The sequence below is a fragment of the Babylonia areolata genome, chromosome 18 (genome assembly GCF_041734735.1).
Source record: "Babylonia areolata isolate BAREFJ2019XMU chromosome 18, ASM4173473v1, whole genome shotgun sequence".
NCBI classification, from domain to species: Eukaryota; Metazoa; Mollusca; class Gastropoda; order Neogastropoda; family Buccinidae; genus Babylonia; species Babylonia areolata.
The window spans coordinates 66,787,131-66,797,130 of NC_134893.1; the positions used below are offsets into that span (position 1 = coordinate 66,787,131).

Here is a 10,000-nt window from a genome sequence, read left to right on the forward strand (position 1 = left end):
ATCAAGTCATCCAGTTATCCATCTCTCTGAGTGTCTCTCTCTCACTCTCTTTCTCTCGATCTCCCTGTTTTGTTTTGTTTTTTTGTTTTTGTTTTGTTTTGTTTTTGTTTTGTTTTGTTTTTGTTTGTTTTTTTGTCTCGCTCCCCGTTTCCCAGTAACTCTCTGACTTTCTGTTTCTGTTTCTGTTTCTGTTTCTGTTTCTGTTTCTCTCTCTCTCTCTCTCTCTCTCTCTCTCTCTCTCTCTCTCTCTCTCTCTCTCTCTCAAAACAAAACTTGCAAGTTTGAGGGATGGATGTAAAAAAAACACAAAAAAACAGCTAACTCCACTACCCTCGTGAAATAAAAATTCGTTTCGTTTCGTTTTGTTTCGTTTCGTTTTGTTTCGTTTCGTTTCTATCCCCCCCTCCCTCCCTCTCTCTCTCTCTCTCTCTCTCTCTCTCTCTCTCTCTCTCTCTCTCTCTCTCTTCACTTCTCTTCAGTTGCATGCATGCCATGGAGCACAATGTTGTTGTTGTTTTGTTTTTGTTTTTCTTTAACCCATACAGCCCCCCCCCCACCCCCCACCCCCACCCCCAGAGAGTAACAGCCTCGACAGGTTTTTAAACCATATTGATGCGGGAGGGGAAAAAATGCAGAAAACATACTGTTTTTTTTCCCCTCCAAATTACATGTAGACACACCCGGAAAATACTGTAGAAGTTAGCTCCTTTTCTTTACGGTTTATGCATATCTAGTAGGAACGTGAACATTGTTTGAATGAGACGAATTGTGACGCCAAAGCAGTGCGCGGGTGCAGGATTCAGTGAGTTAACCCGTCCGTCCTTCCTGCTGTCTTATCACGTTGCAGGAGCCTTCCTTATCCCCTATGTCATCTGTCTGCTGTTTCTGGGCATCCCCATCTTCGCCTTGGAGGTATCCTTGGGACAGTTTGGTGGTCAGGGACCCATTACCATTTGGGACATCAACCCTGCCGCCAAAGGTGAGATGGTTTATGTATAAAACGTGAAATACAACAATTTATAATGACCGATATGGATTCTTATTGCTGGATAACCTTGTCTGATGTGTGTGTTATTTTTAGAACAAATTCCTTTCTTTTGGAAATGAAATGAATCATTGAGTTACAAAGGTTTCTTTTGTTATTGTTGCTTCCATTTTTAAAGTGTTTGTGCTATTTCTGTTTTGTCACGGTTTGTTTGTTTGTTTGTTTTTGGTGGTGTTTTTTGTGGTGTTTTTTGTGTTTTTTGTGTGTGTTTTTTTACTGGTTGAAAATGTTTTGGTTTTGTCAGTTCTTACTTTGTCGTTTTCGCTATGGTGTTTTTTGTTTTGTCTTGATTTTTAAAAAAATTTTTATGGAGGTCTTTTTATGCATGTTTAGTTTTTCTTTTGCCACGTGGAAATTTGTCTTCATCTCTTACTTTTTTTTTCACATACCCCTGTGGTTTCTCTTTGTTTTCATGTCTGACTTCTTTTTTTTTTTTCATGTACCCACTATGGTTTTTGTTGTTGTTTTTTTGTCTTTTTTGTGTCTTACTTTTTCATTTACACCCCCCACCCCACCCCCTCAACCGCCCGCGTGCATTGTGTTGTTTTGTTTTCATCAACACCAACATCATCACAGTCATTGTCGTCGTCATCATCATCATCGTAGTCGTCGTCATTGTCGTCGTCGTCCTCCTCCTCATCACACTTGTCATCACCATCGTCGTCGTCGTCATATCATTAACATCATTATCATCATCAACGTCATCATCATCATAATTATCATCATCAACATCATCATCATCGTCACCGTCATCATCATCATCATCATCATCATCATCATCATCACCCTGACCTTGGCCTTGATGATGCTGTTAAGGTCTGGGCATGTCGGCCATCGCCATCTCGGCCATCGTGATGATCTACTACAGCATCATCATCGCCATCGCCCTGCGCTTCCTGGTGGCGTCCTTCACCAGCCACCTCCCCTGGGAGGACTGCGACTCCTGCAAGTGCCTGCTCTACACGCAGGCCTACCGCCTCCCAGGGGGAGACAACGACACGGCCGGTAACTTCACCACCACTACCCTGCTTCCTTCCCCTGCCGTCACCACTCTCGATCCGAGCGTCTCCACTGACGTCAGCATCGCCAACGCCACCACTACCACTGCTCTCCCTTTGTTGGAGGAGTTGCTGGTCAACAACTCTTATGGGCTCAACTGCTGTGAGTGGATTGTAGGGGTTGTGGGGGGATAATTTCAGTTTCAGTTTCAGTAGCTCAATGAGGCGTCACTGCGTTCGGACAAATTCATATACGCTACACCACATCTGCCAAGCAGATGCCTGACCAGCAGTGTAACCAAACGCGCTTAGTCAGGCCTTGAGGAAAAAAGAATAATAATAATAATAATAATAATAATAATAATAATAATAATAATAATAAAGGGAGATTTGTACGATCTCCCAGGTCAAAGTATGTGCAGACCTGCCAGTGCCTGAACCACCTCCCTCCGTGTGTATACGCAAGCAGAAGATCAAATACGCATGTTAAAGATCCTGTAATCCACGTCAGCGTTCGATGGGTTATGGAAACAAGAACATACCCAGCATGCAGACCCTCGAAAGCGGAGTATGGCTGCCTACACGGCGGGTTAAAAACGGTCATAAACGTAAAAGCCCACTCGCGTATATATACGAGTGAACGTGGGAGTTGCAGCCCACGAACGCAGCAGAAGAAGAAGAAGAAGATTGAAACAGTGATGAAAGTGAATGGTTTGGGTTTGGGTTTGGAGGTAGTGTGGGGTGTGTGAATGGTTTTTGAAATGTGGTGGTGTTGGTGGCGGTGGGGACGGGGGGGGAAGTGGAGTGAGTGTGGGGGAGATAGGCAAAGGATAGTTTGAAAGGATGAACGAAGGTAAAGGGGTTTGGTTTGGTTTGGAGGTAGTGTGGGGGGGTGTTTTTTTTTTTTTTTTAAATGTGGTGGTGGTGGTGTGGGAGGAGTGTTGGAGGGTAGAGGGGTTTGGTTTGGTTCGGGGGTAGTGTGGGGGTGTGTGTTTGGTTTTTGAGATGTTGTGGTGGTGATTGTGGGAAGGGTGGGGGATAGGGAGCGCGGGGAGAGAGGGAGAGAGTAAGTTGAAAGCATGACGAAGGTGGAGGGGTTTGGTTGTTTTAGGTTCAGATGTGGTGCGGGGTGTGTGTGGTTTGGAAATGTGGTGGTAGTGGTGGTTTTGGGGGTGGGGTGGGGGTCGGTGGGGGAGGGTGAGTGTGGGGAGAGAGGGAGGAGGGGTAGTTTGAATCAATTATGAAGGTGGAGGGGGTGGGTTGTTTTGGGGTTTGGATGTGGTGCGGGGTGTATTTGGCTTTTGAAATGCGGTGGTGTTTGTAGTGTGGCTATGGAGGTAGTGCGGTGTGTGTGTGTGCGGTTTTTGAAATGTGGTGGTGTTGGTGGTGGTGGGGAGAGATGGAGGGGGGGGGGGGAGTGAGTGTGGGGGGGTGGGGGATAGGTAGAGGATTGTTTGAAAGGATGAACGAAGGTTAAGGGGTTTGGTTTGGTTTCGGGGTAGTGCGGGGGAGGGGGGGGGGGGTGTTTGTTTTTTGTTTTTTGAAATGTGGTGGTGGTAGTGGTAGGAAGAGAGTAAGTTGAAAGTGTTACGAAGGTGGAGATGTTGGGTTGTTTTGGGTTTAGATGTGGTGGGGTGTGTGTGTGGAATTTGAACTGTGGTATTGTATTGTATTGCGCGTTGCTACACTACAGCGCTACCCTTTTTTTGAGGGGGGAGGGGTGGGCGGGGAGTGTGAGTGTGGGGAGAGAGGGAGGGAGTAGTTGGAATCAGTTATGAGGGTTTATGGGGTTGGGTTGGGTTTGGGTTTGGAAGTGGTGCGGGGTGGAGGTGGTCTGGAAATGTAGTGGTAGTGGTGGTTCAGGGTGGGGGTTGGGATAGGGGGCGGGGGGGGGGGGGGTGAGTGTGGGGAGAGAGGGAGGGAGGGGTAGTTTGAAACGAGTATAAAGGCGGAGGGGTGGGGGTAGTTTTGGTTTTTTGTTGAGGTGGTGAGGGGTGGAGGTTGTTTGGAATGTTGGTAAGCACTGGGGGACAGTGGGGATGTAATGTGAGGGGGTGGGCGGGGCGTGGGGTGGTGGGGGTGGTTAGTTTGAGACTATGGTGACGGTGGTGATTGGGAGAGTGTAGGGATTGGGGTTAGTTTGAAACGATGGCGGAGTTAGTGTAAAGGTTAGCACGAAATCCTTACATTTTCCATATAATACGGAAATTTTTTTTTTTTTTTTCTGGACAAACGCATGCAGAAAAAGACAAAACAAAACACACTTTCTAACCCAGAAATCAAGTAAATAGCATTAAATAGAATGTACCCACATGCATATTTGTAATAGTTGTCCTTTTTCCAATTCAAATTGATAAGACCAGACAAGCGAATGTACGACTGAGTTTGTTCAAACAAGGGACTCAAGAAAAGAAGAAACACAGAGGTTGTTTTGAGACCCCAAAGGATGAAGAAGAAGAAGAAGAAGAAGACGTGGACTGAAGTGAATATAGAATCAAGTGTCTATCAACTGCTGTTGTGTTTTTTGTGTCTGCAGCTCTTGATAAAAACGCTCCCAACTTTGCTGACTCCAGATCGCCCAGTGAAGTCTTCTTCTCGTGAGTGTTTGTGTGTGTGTGTGTGTGTGTGTGTGTGTGTGTGTGTGTGTGTGCGTTCGTGTGTGTGAGTTTGAATATATCTTTGTTCTACATACTTATGTCTACCTCTGTTCAAAATTTGTTGAGTTGCTAATAAGGACATATAATATTAAAAAAAAAGAAAAAGAAACGATATCAAATGACTCTCTTTTCGTTTTTATTTCTGAGAGCAACTCGCTTGTGTTTGTTGTTTTTTGCTTTTATGTGTGAGTTTTTAATCGAACAATTCATTCTTTTTTTTTTTCGTTCACTAAATGAAATACCGTGTCAGAATCCGTAAAGCGTTTGGACTCTGTGATCTTGTGGCTCAGCAGTAATGATCAAGAAACGAAGCACCCCTAGATTTTACCTTTAAATGGCACCGTTACAAAGCACGTATTGGACCAATTCCATGAAAAAAAAGAAGAAGTGATGTATACATGCTTATCTTTGCGATTCCACCAAATACAGCAGTACGCTTGGGCTAGATAAGATACATGTTCAGTTCGCTATTGATATCCTCTTTTATATGAGTTCGAGTATGTGTACTTTTAAGACAGGTGATATTTCTCGCTATTTTTATTTATCATTTTTTTCTCTTTGATTTGTATTTGTGTGTGTGTGTGTGTGTGTGTGTGTAGTGTAACATTATCCCTTATTATCCATGTGAAAGTTTATGTATATCAATAATGATGTAGTCTATCGGAATGTTCTTCTAACATTTTCTGTGTTGTTGATATGTTTGGATATATGTAACCATAGGACACACCTTCTTCTTCTTCTTCTGCGTTCACTCGTATGCACACGAGTGGGCTTTTACGTGTATGACCGTTTTTACCCCGCCATGTAGGCAGCCATACTCCGTTTTCGGGGGTGTGCATGCTGGGTATGTTCTTGTTTCCATAACCCACCGAACGCTGACATGGATTACAGAATCTTTAACGTGCGTATTTGATCTTCTGCTTGCATTTACACACAAAGGGGGTTCAAGCACTAGCAGGTCATTTACTATATTGTTTTCAATTGTTGATGTTTTGTTGTCTTTTTTTTCCAAATGTACTTGTGTATGTAATAGTATCCTGTAATGTTTCTGGTGTGGACATTTAAAAAAGAAAAAAAAAAAAAGAATCAAAGCCCCGTTTCAGCATGGTTTTGTGTCGTTGGGAAAGGCACTTTTCTCCGAATAAAGCTTCTTCACTCCACCCAGGTCTAAACAGGCTGAACCTGACTTCAGTTGGGGAAGAATAAAAAAGCTGAAGGAGAGAAATTAACAAACAATGAGGCCAGGAGATGAAACGGTTAAGAAATAGTAAAGAGTGGTAACTCTCTCCATTTCACAAGGTACACAACTTCAAGTCAGTGCCGCTTACGCTACCGATTCAGCTCGCGCACAGGTAAATAAAAAGTGTCTGTATAAGGACAGGCCCGGAGCTTCCCTTTTTTTTTCTTCTTTTTTTTTTCTTTTTTTTGAGGAAGTGTCTGAGTTTATTCCAACGTACCTTTTATTTATTTACCTGTGTGCGAGCTGAATCGGTAGTGTAAGCAGCACTGACTTGAAGTTGTGTACCTGTTAATCATTTCATGTCCTGGCCTCATTGCTTGTTAATTTCCAGTTGAAATACCATCGAGGCAACCATGTGTTTGTTCTGTATTGTCTATGTGTTTTCTGTGGCTTGTTCAGGATTAAAGAGGCTATGTCAATCTTGACTAAAAGCTAATTTGTGTTTGCACATTTCTTCTGTCTTTGCTGCTGTGTGCACATGTCAAGTGATTGGTATAAGGACAGGGCCGGCGCTTCCTTTTTTGAGGAAGTGTCTAGGTTTGTTCCAATGTACCTTTTATTTACCTGTGTGCGAGCTGAATCGATAGCGTAAGCAGCACTGACCTGAAGTTGTGTGCCTTGTGAATGGAGAGTTACCACTCTTTACTATTTGCTGAAGGAGACAGTTGGGTCCGGCCGCCTTCCTGTGCCGAACTCTGAGACATAATGGATCTGATGAATCCCTTACTCCAATGGCCGTTAAAGGCTATGGGACCTTTAACCTTTTAACCTTTAACCATAGCCTCGTTAAAAAAAAAATTCAAGCTTACAGACTTGGCAGTCTCGGCAGATTCCCTAGCTACACTGATGCGGTAAAACAAAAAAAACAAAAAAAAAAAACTGAAATCAACCGGTTTTTAATAATCCTCGAAGCCCTAAATAATGTAGTAGTAAGTTCCATTTGTTTTCGTTTTGTGTATATGCAGGAACGTGTACAATTTTCTAAATCCCCCTTTCATTGCCAGGGGAAAAAAACAAACAGTCGAAAGTGCTGTTTCAAGTCATGAAACAATATCCAAAACAATAAGCCTAAAAACTGAGAAAACGTTCTGGAGATACGCCGCTCTCGATAAACTGTGTGAAATTTCAGCCTTCCAGAGTTATTTCCCTTTTTCTGATGACGTCATCGGTGACGCTACTATGCACGTACGTGATACGTTCTACGGCACTCAAGGGGTTTGAATGAAATGAATTTTGATGCCAGGGCTTTGCTGGGACTCGGGGACTGAATGAGTTAAATTAAACCTTTCTTCGCCTACCTGTGTGTGTGTGTGTGTGTGTGTGTGTGTGTGTGTCGTTCAGAGACACGGTACTCCACAAAACCGCGAGTATCGAGGAGACGGGAGACCTGGTATGGGAGCTGGTTGTGTGCAACCTGGTGGCGTACCTCATCGTCTTCATCGTCCTGCTTAAGGGCATCCAGTCCTTGGGAAAGGTGAGCTTAGCTTGTCCCGGCTTGTCCTGGCTCTCCTTAGCTTGACTTGTCGTGTCGTGTTTTATCTTGTCTTGTGTTTGTCTTGTCATGTCTTGTCTTGTCTTGTGTTGTCGTCCTTTGTCTTGTGTTGTCTTGTCGTGTCTTGTGTTGTCTTGTTGTGTTTTGTCTTGTCTTGTGTTGTCTTGTGTTTGTCTTGGCTTGTCGTGTCTTGTCGTGTCTTGTCGTCCTTTGTCTTTTCTTGCCGTCCTTTGTCTTGTGTCGTGTCGTGTGTCGTGTCGTGTGTTGTGTCGTGTTGTGTCGTGTGTCGTGTTGTGTCGTGTGTCGTGTCGTGTCGTGTCGTGTCGTGTCGTGTGTCGTGTGTCGTGTCGTGTCGTGTCGTGTCGTGTGTCGTGTCGTGTCGTGTCGTGTGTCGTGTGTCGTGTGTCGTGTCGTGTCGTGTGTCGTGTGTCGTGTCGTGTCGTGTCGTGTCGTGTCGTGTCGTGTCGTGTCGTGTCGTGTGTCGTGTCGTGTGTCGTGTGTCGTGTCGTGTCGTGTCGTGTCGTGTCGTGTCGTTTGTCGTGTGTCGTGTCGTGTCGTGTCGTGTCGTGTCGTGTCGTGTGTCGTGTGTCGTGTCGTGTCGTGTCTTGTTGCATTGTGTCGTGTCGTGTCGTGCCGTAGTATGTCGTGTTGTGTCGTGTCGTGTCGTGTCGTACTATAGTGCAATGTGTGTGTGTGCATCTCTCTCTCTCTCTCTCTCTCTCTCTCTCTCTCTCTCTCTCTCTCTCTCTCTCTCTCTCTCTCTCTCTCTTTCCTCTCTGTTTGTGCGTGCGCCTGGGTGGTCGAGCGCGCAATGTACAAAGCTTTATTTATTTATTTATTTTTTTTTTTTTTAATGTTGCTGTTTGTATGTTCTTCTTCAAACTGTATTTATTAACCAATCCCTTGTTTATGGCCATTGTGCTTTTTATTTTGATATTATTATTATTATTATTATTATTATTATTTGAACCACAATGTCGCCAAAATGTGTTTCACGTTTTCATAGAATCCACACAGACATTTACTTAATGTTAGATAAACACTGTCTTGTCTACAGATAATTGTGTGTGCACCCACCCCCCACCCCGTACTCCCCCTCGGCCCCCCACCCTACCCCGCGTCCCCCCAAAAAACACCCCCCCCCCCCCTGCCGCCCCCACGCCCCCACTCACCCCCCCCCCCCCACACACACACACACACACACACACACCTCCACATCCCTGTCCAGGTGGTGTTATGTCTACATGTCTTACATATCAGTCTATTTGTATAAACAGACCTTATGATAAAACTTACTTGATTACTTGGTAACCCGGGCAATTCAAGGAACTGTATAATTGTTGACGTTACTGTAGAACGGGCGGCATTAATTAATTAATTCAAAACAGATCGCAGCTCAACATCGAGTCTGTTAACTCACTCAGTACGGCCAGTCCTCTTTTCTCCTCTACACAGACCCCTCGGATGTCCAGTGGGTGTCTGAATGACCCAACCTTTAGCTTCTTCGTCAGAACTGTGGTATTCTTTGTCAACATTCACCTCTTCAGTATAAGAGCGTTCCGCTTGCAATGTTTTGATGATGGTAATTGGGATGAAACGCTGTTAACGTCGTCTCTATCGCCGTTCGTATGGAGAGAGGTCATGCTATTGTCTGAACGAACGGCGACTCTACAGGTGGTGTACTTCACGGCTACGTTCCCCTACATCTTACTGACCATCCTGCTGATCAGGGCCGCTCTACTGGACGGTGCCAAAGACGGCGTGGAGTTCTATCTCAAGCCGGACTGGGAAAAACTCGCCGACGCTCAGGTTTGTTTGGGTTTTTTGGGGTTTTTGGGTTTTTTTTTTTTTTTTTTTTTTTTTTTTTTTTTTGGGGGGGGGGGGGGCTATGTATATGATTGACTTATATCACAGATTGACATAAGCTTGAGATATAGTGGAGTGATGGCTTTGAGGTAAATCGTCCGCCTAGGAAGTGAGAGAATCTGAGCGCGCTGGTTCGAATCACGGCTCAGCCGCCGATATTTTCTCCCCCCCACCCCTCCACTAGACCTTGAGTGGTGGTTTGGACGCTAGTCATTCGGATGAGACGATAAATCAAGGTCCCGTGTACAGCACGCACGCAAAAGAACCCACGACAACAAAAGAGTTGTTCCTGGCAAAATTCTGTTGAAAAACAAATAAAACTGCACGCAGGAAAATATACCAAAAAAAGGGGGTGGCGCTGTAGTATAGCGACGCGCTCTCCCTGGGGAGAGCAGCCCGAATTTCACACAGAAAAATCTGTTGTGATAAAATGAAATGCAAATACAAATGCAAATACACAGCTTACAAGTTGGGCCTACAGCAAAGTCAATGTGTGTGTGTGTGTGTGTGTGTGTGTGTGTGTGTGTGTGTGTGTGTGTGTGAGTGAGTTTATGTGTGTGTGTGTGTGTGTGTGTGTACACGCATTCTCGTAAGTGTATACATATGTGCATGCATTCATATTAAAAGAAATGAAAAATAAATAGATGTGTGCGTATGCGTGTGTGTGTGTGTGTGTGTGTGTGTGTGTGCGTGCGTGCGTGT

At 44.6% G+C, this 10,000-nt stretch overlaps 1 protein-coding gene across 4 annotated transcripts in view; it reads left to right on the forward strand.

The window, feature by feature from the left end:
* LOC143293021 (sodium- and chloride-dependent glycine transporter 2-like) overlaps positions 1-10,000 on the forward strand; it is a 69,931-nt gene that overhangs the window by 41,637 nt on the left and 18,294 nt on the right. For all 4 annotated transcript variants that reach the window (XM_076603819.1, XM_076603817.1, XM_076603820.1 and 1 more), the window contains exons 4-8: positions 848-979; positions 1,862-2,206; positions 4,580-4,640; positions 7,282-7,414; positions 9,107-9,241. In XM_076603819.1, the coding sequence (XP_076459934.1) occupies positions 848-979; positions 1,862-2,206; positions 4,580-4,640; positions 7,282-7,414; positions 9,107-9,241 (806 nt within the window). The remainder of the gene's footprint in view (positions 1-847; positions 980-1,861; positions 2,207-4,579; positions 4,641-7,281; positions 7,415-9,106; positions 9,242-10,000) is intronic.